Raw genomic sequence first — 18279 nt, 5'->3', positions numbered from 1 at the left:
CTGACATTTTCCGCAAAATGCTCAGAAAAACTAAGCTCGCCGCACGGAGCACTGACAGCAGCTCCTCCATCGAACAACAGCCGCTGTGATCAGAGGGTGGAGCGAGCAGCCTGACGCAAACACACCAGAAGGAAGGCCGGCTCTTTTTTACACGGTTTGCTGGTGTAACGCTGACACCGTGAGGTCTGTCTCTGGTAACAGAAGGTTTTACCCTCACCTCTGAAAATGAACCGATTCTTCTCTATGCCTAGGTTTGTACAACGTTGCTCAATAAATACAAACAGGATAAATGCATAGTATTACCGTTCAGTATCATAAATATGTTTTGTATATGTACAGAGTAGTTCTCTAATGGTACGATCAGCGTAAATATCCCTTTAAATGTAGTAAATAATGGCCATTATTCTCTTCTCTATATTAAAAGTTTCCTAACGGAACTCTATTTAATTAAAACAATATAAAAGTCTGGAGTTGGGACGGGATTTATGAATCAATTTATCTTTAAATCTATGATAAATAAAATACAATAATGTTCCCTGTATTAAAAGCAACTGGGATATTTTCCCGTGAGAGTTCCACCACAAACAAATAGTGACAAATAGTGATAGTGGTTTGTTTGTTTGTTTGTTTGTTTTTTTTTCGTTATTCAATATAAACAGCAAATATATATTTCAGCGTTAGAAAATAGTACAACACCATCAGCAACCCAATAAACTCATACAACGGTGCATTATTTGTATTCAGCAAACAACAGGAAAAAAGTAGATGACCTGTTCAGCACTTGGTGTGGACAGCTCCACAGTACATTACTCTAGGTGTCAGGGCTTCTGTCTGACATGCTGCAGTGCACATAAAACTATAATTAAGTAAAATAAAGGAGTGGACAATTATTAAATACGCTAACAGCAGCAGAAAATAACGGTATATTAAAATAATCTTAACACTGTAATAATATAAACTCATTTTGTACTATGGCAAATAAATACAATGGAAGAAAGGAACCACAGGGGAAGGTTAGTAGAACTCAACTCAGCCGGGGTGAATTCACAGCGCACCTGAGTCAACTGCTTCCTTCAGCTGTAGTTTTATCACTTGTTTGCTAACACCACAACACAATACTCTCACTGAGGCATACACGGTTTAGCCCAGTCACAAATTAGTCACAGGAATAATGGACCACTCTGACAATCACGCTTTAAAAATAAATTAAAAAGTAAACAAATTTACTTTCCAGAAGTTAAAGTTATGCCTGGTGTATTCTCTATTAGACAGTTAATAAACAAACTCGTTAATTTAACGAGGATTGTGCTCTAGCACAACAAGAAAGAAGAAGAATAACCAGCCCCTACCTCCCCAGAGGCTCTGCTCCTGCGGTCCGGTACCACCAGAGTGTTCCCGTTACTGCCCGGTACTATAGTAGAACCGATACTCATTCTGGGGCCCACTAACATGTAGCGCTTATCTCCGGATCTGTACTGGATGCTGTGGCACAGAGTCCCGTCATAATTTGTATCTTGTAAATCCTTGGAGGAATAGTGTGTAGATTTGGAGCACTGCATTACAATCAGGACAATGACACTGAGCACAAACAGCACTGAGACCGAGCCCAGAGTGATGGTCAGATAAAAAGTCACGTCACTGTCCTCCTCGTCTTTGACTGCGTTGGGAACATCAGAAGCTGCAAAAGCCTCTTTGGGCTCCACAACTTTGATGAGCACAGTCGCTGTCGCCGAGAGGGACACGTTGCCGTTGTCTTTGACCAGTACGAGCAGTTTATGCTGAGCCTCGTCTGTTTCCGTGAACGGCCGAAGGGTCCTTATCTGTCCCGTGTAGCGCTCCAGACCAAACAGACTGTGGTCACTCACTTCCTGCAGGGAGAACAGCAGCCAGCCGTTGTAGCCGATATCTGCGTCGTAGGCTCGGACCTTAGTGACCAGATGTCCTGCGTTCACGTTGCGGGGGACCTCCTCCAGCCCTTCAGCAGATCCGTTAGCGCTGACTGGAGATAAGATCACTGGAGCGTTGTCGTTCTGATCCAGAATGAACACCTTCACTGAGACGTTGCTGCTCAGAGCTGGACTTCCAGAGTCTGTAGCGAGCACGTGGAACTGGAACCACTTCAGGCTCTCAAAGTCGAAGCTCTTCAGCGCGTGGATGACGCCGGTTTCGGGGTTGATGTTCAGGAATGACGTCATGTCGTTCTGCCTGGCGTCACCTCTGATGATCTGGTAATTGATGGCAGCGTTTTCGTACAGGTCTTGGTCAGAAGCGCTTACTGAAAATATGGAGGCCCCAGGGCTGTTGTTTTCTGTCAGATAAAGCTCCAGAGGGTTTCGAGGAAATTCTGGGATGTTGTCATTTACATCTGACACCTGCACACTCAGAGTCTTCACTGAGGACAGCGGAGGCTGACCCAGGTCTGTGGCTGTTAGTAGGATGTTATACTGAGATACACGTTCTCTATCTAAGCTTCCTTTAGTAATTAAAGAATACATGTTCTCTTCAACAGACGGCTTTAGTTCAAATGGAACGTCTTTTGAGAGGCTACAAACGACCTTGCCATTCATCCCAGAGTCTTTATCTGTGACGCTGATTAGAGATATAACAGTTCCTGGTTTTGAGTCCTCTGGAACGACAGTCAGGATTGAGGTAACCTCTATTTCAGGTTCATTATCATTAACGTCTAGTATTCTGATGGTAACTCTGCAATCGACAGCGAGTGGAGGCTGTCCTTTATCTGAGGCCTGGATGTTTAATCTGTAGATCTGACTGTCTTCAAAATCTATCTGTTTTTTCACACGCATTTCACCAGTATTTTGGTCTATTCCAAAAATATCTTTAATTTTATTCTTTGTATTTCTACCCCAGGAATAAGTAATTTCTCCATTGATACCGTCATCTGGATCTGTAGCGTTTACTTTCATTACAGTAGCTCCAACACTAACGTTCTCCTGTAAGGATATGGAGTACATGTCTTGGCTACAAACAGGCTGATTGTCATTACTATCAAGAACAGTGATGGTTATATTCAGGGTGCCAGATTTGGGTGGGTTTCCACCGTCTATAGCCGTTAGCAGTAATTCATGTTGAAGAGTTTTTTCTCGATCCAGATATTTTTGTAAGACAAGTGAAGGAAGACTGTCTTCATCGCCATCTCTCAACTCTAAAGCAAAATGCTGATTTTGACTAAGTTTATAACTGCGGATAGAATTGGTGCCGACGTCTGGATCACGCGCAGGTTGCAAATCAAATCGTGCCCCTGGCGCTTTATTCTCTGCTACCTCTAAACTGATGTGATTTTCCGCAAAACTAGGAGCATGGTCGTTTACATCAGTAATTTCGACCCCAATGTAGTGGATTTCCAAAGGGTTCTCAACTGCAATTTTTAGATTTATCAAACAGACATCATTACCGTCACAGATCTCCTCTCTGTCCACTTTTTTGTGAATGTACAAGACGCCATTGTTCTGATTTACCTGGAAAAGATCGTCCTTGGGCCCAGAAACGATGCGAAACCGTCTGTCCGCCAAAGTACTGACATCCAGACCTAAATCCTTAGCGATGTTTCCAACGACAGACCCTTCTTTTACCTCCTCTGGAATGGAGTACCGTATCTGAGTTGAAATGCGTTCCACGAAGCACAAAAGAAAAGAAAGCCACAGAGTAATCCACCAGCGCTCCCATCTCCGCCTTTGTCTGCGTTTATCCATCGTTAATGAACGTTTACCAGCCAACTGAACACCAAGATATTGGAAATTTCGTTAATCCAATGTTACCCAGCTTGAAAATGAAAACGTCGCCTCATGAATGCGAAGAGAAATAGGCACAGAATGAGGATCGCGACCATACACGCCTCGCGCGGCTCACTCTCTGAACAAAACAGCTCCACCACCCCCAAAGCAGTCAGCGGAGCGGGGTTTGTTACTAAATATAATGTTGGTGTAACACTGACGCCATGTGGAGACCTCTCAGTCCTGCACGGCGTCTTTACCCAGTTGTTTTTAATGTTCACTCCTTAGAGCGCATGTAAATTATCCGTGGACTAAATAAATTACAGTTTAACAAGAAGTCAATGCTGTATTTTTGCTACTTGCGCTGTGGAGAATTCAATTTCAGCACCAAATGTTATGGACAGCTCCCGCACACTGGGTTCCAATGAATTAAAATATGGAAAAAGTCAACAAAAACAGGCTTACAGTGACGTGGAAAACACCACCACAAAAAGGCGGACTATAAATTATATCTGTTTAATATTGTAATCGAAACAAATAGCCATTTAAACCAAGAAGAGCATTCAAAAGTTTGTAAAGCTGCAAGTCCAAAAAAAATTGTTGTAACCAACACGGAAAAGGCCACTTTAAACAGAACACTGAGAAGTTATTAAAGTTAAACAAGTTTATATTTCAGTCATGATTTTGGAATCCCCTGCTTTTATTCAATATTCATAAAATTATGATAAAAACGCTCTAAAGATATACAATTCCTGACACATTATTAAAGCATATTTACTAAATGTAACATAGTTGAAAAGATATTTAAGAAATCATGTTCAGTGCCAAATTATTCACAATTTAATAGTATTTTTAGTTCAAATGTAGTTCATTAAAATTTAAATTGTATGTAAAACACAACACATGGAAGGAGCTGTACTTACAGCAGCACTCTCAGATAAAAAGGTACATTATTAGTCACAAAAGATACAAACAGTGTAAATGTATGTTTAAAAGGTATAACAGGCTGGATTTAAATAACACAAGTTGGGTCAATTTGGCAACCCAGCATTGGGTCCAATAGGGACAAACCCAGCATTAGTTTTAACCCAAGTGTCTTGGGTTAAGGGATTGGGTTAAGGGGTTTGACCCAGGGAACTGGGATGTTGGGCCTTTACCCAATAGAAAATACATGGTTTGGTTACAGCATCCCAAGCTGGGTTATGTATATGTAAATTCTAAAATGTACTGCTCTTGTTCATATAATGTACCCCCCCCCCCCCCCCCCCCCAATATTTATTTCAGCATTAGCAAATAGTACAACACCATCAGCAACCCAATAAACTCATACAAAGGTGCATTATTTGTATTCAGCAAACAATTAGAAAAAAGGAGATGACCTGTTCAGCACTTGGTGTGGACAGCTCCACAGTACATTACTCTAGGTGTCAGGGCTTCTGTCTGACATGCTGCAGTGCACATAAAACTATAATTAAGTAAAATAAAGGAGTGGACAATTATTAAATACGCTAACAGCAGCAGAAAATAACGGTATATTAAAATAATCTTAACACTGTAATAATATAATCTCATTTTGTACTATGGCAAATAAATACAATGGAAGAAAGGAACCACAGGGGAAGGTTAGTAGAACTCAACTCAGCCAGGGTGAATTCACAGCGCACCTGAGGTCAAACCCAGCAGTTCATCTTGGAATCATTGCTCTCCTGAGTCAGCTGCTTCCTTCAGCTGAAGTTTTATCACTTGTTTGCTAACACCACAACACAATACTCTCACTGAGGCATACACGGTTTAGCCCAGTCACAAATTAGTCACAGGAATAATGGACCACTCTGACAATCACGCTTTAAAAATAAATTAAAAAGTAAACAAATTTACTTTCCAGAAGTTAAAGTTATGCCTGGTGTATTCTCTATTAGACAGTTAATAAACAAACTCGTTAATTTAACGAGGATTGTGCTCTAGCACAACAAGAAAGAAGAAGAATAACCAGCCCCTACCTCCCCAGAGGCTCTGCTCCTGCGGTCCGGTACCACCAGAGTGTTCCCGTTACTGCCCGGTACTATAGTAGAACCGATACTCATTCTGGGGCCCACTAACATGTAGCGCTTATCTCCGGATCTGTACTGGATGCTGTGGCACAGAGTCCCGTCATAATTTGTATCTTGTAAATCCTTGGAGGAATAGTGTGTAGATTTGGAGCACTGCATTACAATCAGGACAATGACACTGAGCACAAACAGCACTGAGACCGAGCCCAGAGTGATGGTCAGATAAAAAGTCACGTCACTGTCCTCCTCGTCTTTGACTGCGTTGGGAACATCAGAAGCTGCAAAAGCCTCTTTGGGCTCCACAACTTTGATGAGCACGGTCGCCGTCGCCGAGAGGGACACGTTGCCGTTGTCTTTGACCAGTACGAGCAGTTTATGCTGAGCCTCGTCTGTTTCCGTGAACGGCCGAAGGGTCCTTATCTGTCCCGTGTAGCGCTCCAGACCAAACAGACTGTGGTCACTCACTTCCTGCAGGGAGAACAGCAGCCAGCCGTTGTAGCCGATATCTGCGTCGTAGGCTCGGACCTTAGTGACCAGATGTCCTGCGTTCACGTTGCGGGGGACCTCCTCCAGCCCTTCAGCAGATCCGTTAGCGCTGACTGGAGATAAGATCACTGGAGCGTTGTCGTTCTGATCCAGAATGAACACCTTCACTGAGACGTTGCTGCTCAGAGCTGGACTTCCAGAGTCTGTAGCGAGCACGTGGAACTGGAACCACTTCACGCTCTCAAAGTCGAAGCTCTTCAGCGCGTGGATGACGCCGGTTTCGGGGTTGATGTTCAGGAATGACGTCATGTCGTTCTGCCTGGCGTCACCTCTGATGATCTGGTAATTGATGGCAGCGTTTTCGTACAGGTCTTGGTCAGAAGCGCTTACTGAAAATATGGAGGCCCCAGGGCTGTTGTTTTCTGTCAGATAAAGCTCCAGAGGGTTTCGAGGAAATTCTGGGGTGTTGTCATTTACATCTGACACCTGCACACTCAGAGTCTTCACTGAGGACAGCGGAGGCTGGCCCAGGTCTGTGGCTGTTAGTAGAATGTTATACTGAGATACACGTTCTCTATCTAAGCTCCCTTTAGTAATTAAAGAATACATGTTCTCTTCAACAGACGGCTTTAGTTCAAATGGAACGTCTTTTGAGAGGCTACAAACGACCTTGCCATTCATCCCAGAGTCTTTATCTGTGACGCTGATTAGAGATATAACAGTTCCTGGTTTTGAGTCCTCTGGAACGACAGTCAGGATTGAGGTAACCTCTATTTCAGGTTCATTATCATTAACGTCTAGTATTCTGATGGTAACTCTGCAAATGACAGTGAGAGGGGGCTGTCCTTTATCTGAGGCCTGGATGTTTAATCTGTAGATCTGACTGTCTTCAAAATCAATCTCTTTCTTTACAGTAATCTCACCAGTAATGTGGTTTACCTCAAAAATGTCTTTGATTTTGTTCTGTGTATTTCTACCCCATGAATACTCAATCTCTCCATTGATACCGTCATCTGGATCTGTAGCGTTTACTTTCATTACAGTGGCTCCAACACTAACGTTCTCCTGTAAGGATATGGAGTACATGTCTTGGCTACAAACAGGCTGATTGTCATTTGTATCAAGAACAGTGATGGTTATATTCAGGGTGCCAGATTTGGGTGGGTTTCCACCGTCTATAGCCGTTAGCAGTAATTCATGGGTCAGTGCACGTTCACGGTCTAAATATTTCTGCAGGACGAGGGTAGGCAGCCTGTCTTCATCGCCATCTCTCAACTCTAAAGAAAAATGCTCATTTTGACTAAGTTTATAACTGCGGATAGAATTGGTGCCGACGTCTGGATCACGCGCAGGTTGCAAGTCAAGCCGTGCCCCTGGAGATTTATTCTCTGCTACCTCTAAATGAAAATGTTTTTCCGCAAAACTAGGAGCATGGTCGTTTACATCAGTAATTTCGACCCCAATGTAGTGGATTTCCAAAGGATTCTCAACTGCAATTTTTAGATTTATCAAACAGACATCATTACCGTCACAGATCTCCTCTCTGTCCACTTTTTTGTGAATGTACAGGACGCCATTGTTCTGATTTACCTGGAAAAGATCGTCCTTGGGCCCAGAAACGATGCGAAACCGTCTGTCCGCCAAAGTACTGACATCCAGACCTAAATCCTTAGCGATGTTTCCAACCACAGACCCTTCTTTTACCTCCTCTGGAATGGAGTACCGTATCTGAGTTGAAATGCGTTCCACGAAGCACAAAAGAAAAGAAAGCCACAGAGTAATCCACCAGCGCTCCCATCTCCGCCTTTGTCTGCGTTTATCCATCGTTAACGAACGTTTACCAGCCAACAGAACACCAAAATATTGGAAATTTCGTTAATCCAATGTTACCCAGCTTGAAAATGAAAACGTCGCCTCATGAATGCGACGAGAAATAGGCACAGAATGAGGTTCGCGACCATACACGCCTCGCGCGGCTCACTCTCTGAACAAAACAGCTCCACCACCCCCAACGCAGTCAGCGGAGCGGGGTTTGTTACTAAATATAATGTTGGTGTAACACTGACGCCATGTGGAGACCTCTCAGTCCTGCACGGCGTCTTTACCCAGTTGTTTTTAATGTTCACTCCTTAGAGTGCATGTAAACTATCCGTGGACTAAATAAATTACAGTTTAACAAGAAGTCAATGCTGTATTTTTGCTACTTGCGCTGTGGAGAATTCAATTTCAGCACCAAACGTTATGGACAGCTCCCGCACACTGGGTTCCAATGAATTAAAATATGGAAAAAGTCAACAAAAACAGGCTTACAGTGACGTGGAAAACACCACAACAACAAGGCAGACTATAAATTATATCTGTTTAATATTGTAATCGAAACAAATAGCCATTTAAACCAAGAAGAGCATTCAAAAGTTTGTAAAGCTGAAAGTCCAAAAAATTAGTTGTAACCAACACGGAAAAGGCCACTTTAAACAGAACACTGAGAAGTTATTAAAGTTAAACAAGTTTATATTTCAGTCATGATTTTGGAATCCCCTGCTTTTATTTAATATTCATAAAATTATGATAAAAACGCTCTAAAGATATACAATTCCTGACACATTATTAAAGCATATTTACTAAATGTAACATAGTTGAAAAGATATTTAAGAAATCATGTTCAGTGCCAAATTATTCACAATTTAATAGTATTTTTAGTTCAAATGTAGTTCATTAAAATTTAAATTGTATGTAAAACACAACAAATGGAAGGAGCTGTACTTACAGCAGCACTCTCAGATAAAAAGGTACATTATTAGTCACAAAAGATACAAACAGTGTAAATGTATGTTTAAAAGGTACAACAGGCTGGATTTAAATAACACAAGTTGGGTCAATTTGGCAACCCAGCATTGGGGTACTACTCTTGTTCATGTAACGTTACCCCCCCAGCCCACCCCCCCCCCCACACACACACACACACTCAACTATAGTCATACAAGTTTTATTTATTTCATTTCCTGTAAAATAGTATACAACATTTATTAAAACTACAGAAAATGTTTGCATTAAATAATAATAATAATAATAATAATAGTAATAATAATAACAATAATATCCTATACAAAGAACACAGCTCTGCATATTTTTAATGCAGAATTATTGTTGTTAATGTCCTAAATTTAACACGATGGAAGATAAGTACTCTTCTGTTTAAAAGTCTTGGCAGTCCTTATTTTACATGTAATGATCGATTAGAAAACAAAAAGATATTTGTGCACTTAAGAATTACATTTAATAAGCTTTAAGGAGAGTTGTATTTTCCAAAGTTGATCCACAGCAACAGAACACCTTCAGTTCACTGTGCCACGCTCCTGTACCAAGATGAAGAGCTTCTTCTGTTTCCTCATGGACTCAGACACTGCTCCATGTTCCTGGACTAAAGAGGAAAACATATCAGAGAACCCAATGCTAGTGGTCGGTGTGTTATGGTGCAGTTCATCTCTATAAAATAGGTGATGAGTTTACTTCTGAAATTAGAAACGGATATGGATAAAGCTAGAGTTAGTTTAATGTGTTAATCACCAGTTTACACCAGTGAAAGCAGTTCAAACAGCGGTGTGTGAAACTGCTGCAGTGTCTTTAGTCCGGTGATGACCTTAAGAGCAAATGATAATAAATAAATAACGATTTATTTATTTAAATATATATATTTATTTATAACATTGTTCAAGCTGTTAACCCTGCTTTCAAAATGGATAAGCTATTTATAATAAATCGATATAAATGACATTATATAAATTGTAATTATTTATTAATGTAATAGTTTGACTGTCTTATTTGTTACAAAAACCCAAACACATACGTGTGCACTGTTTGGGCTTTATTTTTGTGTCACAATTCTGCACGCGCGGGGACACTTGGAGCGCGCAAGAAGGTTTATGCGCACGCGCGAGTATATTGCTGCGCGCGGATATTTACTCGCTCAAACTGTGTATGATATTTCGACTGTGTATAATTTTGCGACTCAGACACATGCTCATGTTGCACATTATTGATAAACAATGCACTGTTTGCGTGTTAACCCCAATATGTTTGCTCTTGAAAACTACGGAGGGAGCACGGAGTGAATTGGAACACACCCGCTGTCTGTAGGCCGTGAGGTAACGGCTAAAGCTTCGACAACATACTTCAAATAAATGCTTTAAACACATTAGCTAAACATACAAGACTTCACAAAGAAACAACGCTATATGTATTTTGATCTCTATAAATGCTTTTGTTTACTCCCCTCGCCCTATTTATTTCAGTTAAAACTTTGGTTCTGTTAGCGAGCTAACACTTGTTAGCACTTAAACTGTAATTTAGCTAACGGTTCGGCTACGTTACAGCGCCAAGACAAACCCAAAAGTAGTGTTTTTAGTCGAACATACCTCAATAAACGATCATTTATGATAGTTACTTAGAAGCACTCACCTTAAAAATGTAACACAGCCGCTCTGTCTGTAGTCCTCCGGTGCTCACAGTCAAACTGAGATAAAGGGCGGGAACCACAGGGACCGACCCAGTGCTGGATTGAAACCACAGTAATCCCGCATCTGGGTCATTTTAACCCAAACAGTGTGTTATATAGAACCAGAGAGAAAGAAATATCCCAAACAGAACTACCCAACTCGCTCAACCCAGCATTTTTTAGAGTGGTGTCTGAAGGTACATAACATTGTCTTCTCCAGAAGGAGATGTGAATATTTGTATTTTTTCATTATAGAACTATGTATAATAAAAAAAGAGAGTGAGAGAACATAATATACATCCTGGAGTTTAACTTAAGCATTGGAAATTAACCCAATTTTAAAATGTACAATTATAATAGAATATAGTAAAATTACGTTCCCTAATTAAAGGTACGAATATGTACCATTGAGGGTACCACCTCAGAGAGTTTTTTGAGTGTAACAGTGAAATAACCTGCTTGGTTTTCGTATTCATTGTCCATTTTATTAAATCCCCTGACCATGGTTGACTTAATTCTTGGTTGGTCATCTTCTTGTCCTTCATCAGTGGGCACAGGACGGTGTTAACTGGATTTTGGTTGGTGAACCATTCTCAGTCTAGCAGTGACATTGAAGGGTTTATATACTTCAGCAGCGCTGCTGTTTCTGATCCAGCATAACACACAGTAACATCGCCACTAAGGCAGTGTCTCTGCAGCGCTAAGAATGATCCACCACCCAAATACCTGCTCTGTGGTGATCCTCACAAGGACGTTATTTTGATTGATGTGTCCTCTTAAGAAATTGATACAACGTCATTTAACTAGTGGTATCCATACAACTGCACCATTTTTAGCCATAACATTAGCACATATAGCGTCACAATCAGAATAATAACCAGCTCCTACCTCCCCAGAGGCTCTGCTCCTGCGGTCCGGTACCACCAGAGTGTTCCCGTTACTGCCCGGTACTATAGTAGAACCGATACTCATTCTGGGGCCCACTAACATGTAGCGCTTATCTCCGGATCTGTACTGGATGCTGTGGCACAGAGTCCCGTCATAATTTGTATCTTGTAAATCCTTGGAGGAATAGTGTGTAGATTTGGAGCACTGCATTACAATCAGGACAATGACACTGAGCACAAACAGCACTGAGACCGAGCCCAGAGTGATGGTCAGATAAAAAGTCACGTCACTGTCCTCCTCGTCTTTGACTGCGTTGGGAACATCAGAAGCTGCAAAAGCCTCTTTGGGCTCCACAATTTTGATGAGCACAGTCGCTGTCGCCGAGAGGGACACGTTGCCGTTGTCTTTGACCAGTACGAGCAGTTTATGCTGAGCCTCGTCTGTTTCCGTGAACGGCCGAAGGGTCCTTATCTGTCCCGTGTAGCGCTCCAGACCAAACAGACTGTGGTCACTCACTTCCTGCAGGGAGAACAGCAGCCAGCCGTTGTAGCCGATATCTGCGTCGTAGGCTCGGACCTTAGTGACCAGATGTCCTGCGTTCACGTTGCGGGGGACCTCCTCCAGCCCTTCAGCAGATCCGTTAGCGCTGACTGGAGATAAGATCACTGGAGCGTTGTCGTTCTGATCCAGAATGAACACCTTCACTGAGACGTTGCTGCTCAGAGCTGGACTTCCAGAGTCTGTAGCGAGCACATGGAACTGGAACCACTTCACGCTCTCAAAGTCAAAGCTCTTCAGCGCGACAACGGTCCCGTTCGCTTCATTGATGTTCAGGAACGAGGTCACGCTTTGGTCTGAGTTCAGACGATCTATAGAGTAGGAAACCCGGGCGTTCTCGCCCTCGTCTACATCTACAGCGCTCAGGGAGAAGATGGAGTGGCCTGGCTTGTTGTTTTCATAGATGTAGAAGATGTAGGGGCTTTGGAGGAATACGGGGCTGTTGTCATTAATGTCTATCACGTCAACGTGAATGATTTCGGCTGATGATAGTGGGGGCGCTCCTAGATCCGTGGCTGTAATAGCGATGTCGTAGAAGGGCGTTAACTCTTTATCCAGATGTTCCTTAGTCACCAATGAGTAGAAACTGGAATCCGAGGACTGCTTGAGCTCAAAGGGTATGTCTTTGGGTAAAGAGCACACGACCTTCCCGTTCATACCCGAATCCAGGTCTGTGACCCCCATTAACGCCACCACTGTTCCCGGAGGCGCGTCCTCTGGGATTCGACCGGACAGCGAGGTGATGTCAATCTCAGGTTTGTTGTCGTTGACATCCTCCACTTTCACGAGCACGTTGCACTGTGTGGACAGAGACACTGCTCCCTTATCCGCTGCCACAATCTTTAAGTCATACACCTGCTTCTCCTCGAAGTTAAGGCCGCTCTTGATCCGCAGGTCTCCTGTTCCTCTGTCCAGCTCAAACAGCTCTGAGGCTCCGTTCCTAAACGCGTTCCTCAGTGTGTATTCAACCTCCCCGTTCACACCTTCATCCGAATCTGTGGCGTTAATCCGCATCAAGAACGTACCCTCGGGAGCGTCCTCTTTCACCGTCACTGTGTATTTCTGCTTCCCACAAACAGGGGGGTTATCATTGACATCTGAGACCACCACGGTGATGCTCAGAGTTCCCGTTCTCTGAGGCTTCCCACCATCCACTGCGGTTAATATTAAATCATGCCTCGCGCTGCTCTCCCTGTCCAGGGCTTTCTGTAGAACAAGGAAAGGGATTTTCCCCTCGTCTCCTAAATCGTCTGTTTCCAAACGGAAAAACGGGTTCGGGCTGAGTTTATAAGCCTGTAAAGCGTTGGAGCCTACATCTGGGTCGTGTGCTCCTTCCAGCTGATACCGTGCTCCTGTCACTGCATATTCAACGATCTCCAAATGGTAACGCTCATCTATAAACACAGGCGCGTTATCATTAACATCCACAATCTCCACCACGACCTGCTGCATTTCCAGAGGATTCTCCACCACCGCCTTGATGCTGATCAAACAGGGGCTGCTTCTAGAGCACAGCTCCTCTCTGTCGATCCTGCGGTCGACGAACAAAGCCCCTTCTCTCTGATTCACCTGAAACAGCTCCTGCTTTGTCCCGATCGTCACTATTCGCAGATTTCTGCCGGCCAAAGCCGTCGAGTCCAGGCCCAGATCTTTGGCTAAATTCCCCAAAACGGTCCCGAGCTTCGACTCCTCTTGGAGAGTGTAACGGATCTCCGAAGACACCCCGGCGCAAAGAAGCAGCAGACACGACACACGGAGGACACCGCGCGCGCTCTGCCATCTTCCCCGCGGCTTTCCACACGCCATCGTGTCCACCGCGCTGAACTAGAGACTGGGCTCAGGGAGCATTCCCGATTAAACGGATCTAACTGGGACTGAGTGGCGCTGGATGCCCCTCATGTCCTTCTTGGTCTTTGTTCCTGTGTCAGACTGAAAAGACCCTCGGCTCTGCCTCGCCTCGTCTATCCTTCCACAGAATATGCAATGCACTGCATTATAAGCGTTTCTTTTCTTACAGCGCCACCCTGTGTCCACGTTTAAAACTGCAGTTTCTTTGGGTGAAAATTAAATAATGAAATAAGAAGAGAAAAAAAAGAAGGGAGAGAGAAGCTAAATAGCTATTGTTACACATTTAAAAATGATGCTTCTCCAACGGTTCTTTAATGAAGAAAATGGTTCTGTGTAGAACCCTGAACACTTGACATTCTCCATCAAACCGAAGAACCCTTTCACAATGCAAATAACTCTTTAATCATACAAGAGTGTTCAAGGTTCTAGGGAACCATTTTTTAAACTAAATAACCCTTGTAGAGCCGTCAGATTTACGTGTGTAGTTTCACCTGTGTATGTATTCATCTACCCCCTATGTCTATAACATATACTATTTATATTTGAGAGAGAGAGAGAGAGAGAGAGAGAGAGAGAGAGAGAGAGAGAGAGAGAGAGAGAGAGAGAGAGAGAGAGAGACTGATATTTTGTTATAAAACAATACATGCAAATTCAGGTAATACTAATATCCAGTCAGAGGAACAGTGTTAAGAACATGTTTGTTCATTCTTTATAAACACTATAAAATCACTATGTTGTATATTGGAACAACAGCATGTGGGTCATAAAGTTACTCCTAACCTGAACCGTTTTTAATTCTTCTGTTCAGCCACTAACTAAACTTTTATTTGTGGCTTGAATGTGAAACTGATTGAAATTAAACCTTTACCTTATTATTTACACTAAGCATCAATTTAAAAAAACTAAATTATTAACTAAATATCAGCACTAAATATCAACAGCATCTTACTATTGACTTGACAAAGTACAAAGTGGAAACAAATGTAAATCTAGCGTTAGCTAAAATAATGTTATCAGTCCCAGATCACTGTCTGTAAAACACACCTCATATGTCTCATTTTTATTTTCAAAATATATACACACTGTGGGCCCTGGAGGTTGTGGGTTCGATTCCCGCTCCGGGTGACTGTCTGTAAGGAGTTGGTGTGTTCTTCCTGTGTCTGCATGGGTTTCCTCCGGGTGACTGTCTGTAAGGAGTTGGTGTGTTCTTCCTGTGTCTGCATGGGTTTCCTCCGGGTGACTGTCTGTAAGGAGTTGGTGTGTTCTTCCTGTGTCTGCATGTGTTTCCTCCGGGTGACTGTCTGTAAGGAGTTGGTGTGTTCTTCCTGTGTCTGCGTGGGTTTCCTCTGGGTGACTGTTTGTGAGGAGTGTGGTGTGTTCTCTCTGTGTCTGTGTGGGTTTCCTCCGGGTGACTGTCTGTGAGGAGTGTGGTGTTTTCTCTCTGTCTGCGTGGGTTTCCTCTGGGTGACTGTTTGTGAGGAGTGTGGTGTGTTCTCTCTGTGTCTGCGTGGGTTTCCTCCGGGTGACTGTCTGTGAGGAGTGTGGTGTGTTCTCTCTGTGTCTGCGTGGGTTTCCTCCGGGTGACTGTCTGTGAGGAGTGTGGTGTGTTCTCTCTGTGTCTGCGTGGGTTTCCTCCGGGTGACTGTCTGTGAGGAGTGTGGTGTGTTCTCCCTGTGTCTGCGTGGGTTTCCTCCGGGTGACTGTCTGTGAGGAGTGTGGTGTGTTCTCTCTGTCTGCGTGGGTTTCCTCTGGGTGACTGTGAGGAGTGTGGTATGTTCTCTCTGTGTCTGCGTGGGTTTCCTCCGGGTGACTGTCTGTGAGGAGTGTGGTGTGTTCTCCCTGTGTCTGCGTGGGTTTCCTCAGGGTGACTGTCTGTGAAGAGTGTGGTGTGTTCTCCCTGTGTCCGCGTGGGTTTCCTCTGGGTGACTGTCTGTGAGGAGTGTGGTGTGTTCTCCCTGTGTCTGCGTGGGTTTCCTCCGGGTGACTGTTTGTGAGGAGTGTGGTGTGTTCTCTCTGTGTGTGCGTGGGTTTCCTTCGGGTGACTGTTTGTGAGGAGTGTGGTGTGTTCTCTCTGTGTCTGCGTGGGTTTCCTTCGGGTGACTGTCTGTGAGGAGTGTGGTGTGTTCTCTCTGTGTCTGCGTGGGTTTCCTCCGGGTGACTGTCTGTGAGGAGTGTGGTGTGTTCTCCCTGTGTCCGCGTGGGTTTCCTCCGGGTGACTGTCTGTGAGGAGTGTGGTGTGTTCTCCCTGTGTCTGCGTGGGTTTCCTCCGGGTGACTGTCTGTGAAGAGTGTGGTGTGTTCTCCCTGTGTCCGCGTGGGTTTCCTCTGGGTGACTGTGAGGAGTGTGGTGTGTTCTCCCTGTGTCTGCGTGGGTTTCCTCCGGGTGACTGTTTGTGAGGAGTGTGGTGTGTTCTCTCTGTGTCTGCGTGGGTTTCCTTCGGGTGACTGTCTGTGAGGAGTGTGGTATGTTCTCTCTGTGTCTGCGTGGGTTTCCTCCGGGTGACTGTCTGTGAGGAGTGTGGTGTGTTCTCCCTGTGTCCGCGTGGGTTTCCTCCGGGTGACTGTCTGTGAGGAGTGTGGTGTGTTCTCCCTGTGTCCGTGTGGGTTTGATGTGGGCAGCCGTGGCCTAATAGTTAGAGAAGAGGGCTTAGGATGTCATTGGTTCAATTCCCACAACCTGCAGGAAATTAAGGGGTGGTGGGAGTGAAGGAACAGCACTGTCCTCTTCCCTCAGTCCGTGGCTGAGTGGTCCTTAGGCAATGCACCGAACCAATGACTGCCTGCTGCTGTGTGTGTTCAAAGCCCCTAGTGTAATAGTGTGATTGTCTGACACAGATGGGTTAAATGCTGAAGACACATTTCATTGTACATTGCATAATGACAAATAATTGCACATTTCATCCATTTTCATTTCATTCTCAGTGCTGCAGTGACACTCACATGGTGGTGGTGTTAATGTGTGTCGTACCGGTAGGAGTAGATCAGATAGTGCTGCTGGACTGAAGAGTCCAATCAACATCCAATATCCAACCAACAGTGTCCTGATTCCTCTGATGGAGTAGAGGACCACAAACACAAACTGTCTCTTACTTTACATCTACAAGGTGGACCAACGAGGGCGGTGTTGAACAGATTGGACAGTGAGTGTAGTGTTTAAAACTCCAGCAGCACTGCTGTGTCTGATCCACCACCACCACTATGTCAGTGGTCACAATCCAGTCATACCTGCTCTGTGGTGGTCCTGTGGGGTCCTGAACATGGAAGAACACGGTAAAAATGGGAAAATAAAGTATATAGAGCAAAAAATGGACTATAGCCTGTAACTAAAAAACTACAAAGTGCTCCCTTATGGTCAGTGGTGCTGAGAGAATGGACAATAATGCCACGGGGTGCATGAGCTGAGACAAGCGTGTAGGTGAAACCTTGAAAAAATGAACAAAGTTTAATTTAGAGGAGGGGAAGGAAAGAGAAGAGAGAGGGAGAGAGAAAAAAAAACAGACAAAGCTTAGGAACACAAACCAACCAGAAGGACCAGAGAACAATGAACACAGAGCTTATAAAGGGAACGAGCAAGGGGCAACACCTGTGAGCAATCACACTGAGGGCTCACAGGTGAGGGGCGTGGCTAAAGACGCAAAAGGAGGAGGGAACAGCATCAAAACACACAAGAGATCAAAGAGAAAACTAGACCAAAACAAGAGAACAGGGAGTGATCCTGACACAGGAGCGCTGAAACATCCTATATGGCTGATCAATGTGATTTCTTTTTTCTTTTTCTTTTTTAAGATAGCAAATAATAAAATATATACTTTTAAAAAATCAGTTTACTTAATAATGGTTGTTAATAATTGTGTTTAAGAACCAGACAGCACTTAAACAGCTCAGAAACATCTCCCAAACAACCCCAGTCACAGCATACACCAGACTATAAACAATAAAAAAAAAATCACAAATAATTACAGACAGCAACAAAACAAAAAAAAACTTAAAACAACCAAAAAACAGCTAAATACAGCCCAAAAACGCCTTGCAAACGTCCCAGATCAATAATAATAATTATTATTAATATATGTATCATTATTGCTATCATTATTTTTATTATTATTATTGTTTATTGATTTTTATTTGATCTGATATTATTTGTAGTTGCTGTTTGAACTGTGTCCCTGTCTGTGTCTCAGTGATGTAGATGGTCATGTCAGTGTTGTATACATTTCTCTGGT

The 18279-nt window shown here is 43.6% G+C and overlaps 3 protein-coding genes across 4 annotated transcripts; all 3 read right to left on the bottom strand.

Annotated features, from left to right (window-relative positions):
• Positions 1-89: 89 nt before the first annotated feature.
• On the bottom strand, positions 90-3710 carry LOC136694961 (protocadherin alpha-8-like). The gene is made up of 2 exons (XM_066668774.1): positions 1350-3710; positions 90-191 (listed from the first exon to the last, which is right to left on the bottom strand). The coding sequence occupies exons 1-2, from the start codon at positions 3708-3710 to the stop codon at positions 90-92; spliced, it is 2463 nt and encodes an 820-aa protein (XP_066524871.1).
• A 1982-nt stretch (positions 3711-5692) lies between these two features.
• LOC136694960 (protocadherin alpha-8-like) lies at positions 5693-8189 on the bottom strand. The gene has a single exon (XM_066668773.1). The coding sequence runs from the start codon at positions 8090-8092 to the stop codon at positions 5693-5695; it is 2400 nt and encodes a 799-aa protein (XP_066524870.1). The 5' UTR covers positions 8093-8189.
• A 2988-nt stretch (positions 8190-11177) lies between these two features.
• Positions 11178-17497, bottom strand: LOC136695349 (protocadherin gamma-A11-like). 2 transcript variants are annotated; one of them, XM_066669387.1, is made up of 3 exons: positions 17282-17497; positions 11652-14260; positions 11178-11538 (listed from the first exon to the last, which is right to left on the bottom strand). In XM_066669387.1, exons 2-3 carry the CDS (start codon positions 14013-14015, stop codon positions 11518-11520), a joined length of 2385 nt encoding a protein of 794 aa, XP_066525484.1. In that variant the 5' UTR covers positions 14016-14260; positions 17282-17497; the 3' UTR covers positions 11178-11517. The 2 variants fall into 2 exon arrangements, with proteins under 2 accessions (XP_066525484.1, XP_066525486.1); XM_066669389.1 differs by lacking the exon at positions 17282-17497 and adding an exon at positions 16997-17061.
• Positions 17498-18279: the final 782 nt, after the last annotated feature.

Source organism: Hoplias malabaricus, chromosome 4 (assembly GCF_029633855.1).
Source record: "Hoplias malabaricus isolate fHopMal1 chromosome 4, fHopMal1.hap1, whole genome shotgun sequence".
NCBI classification, from domain to species: domain Eukaryota; kingdom Metazoa; phylum Chordata; class Actinopteri; order Characiformes; family Erythrinidae; genus Hoplias; species Hoplias malabaricus.
This window is presented reverse-complemented; position numbering and strand designations above follow the sequence as displayed.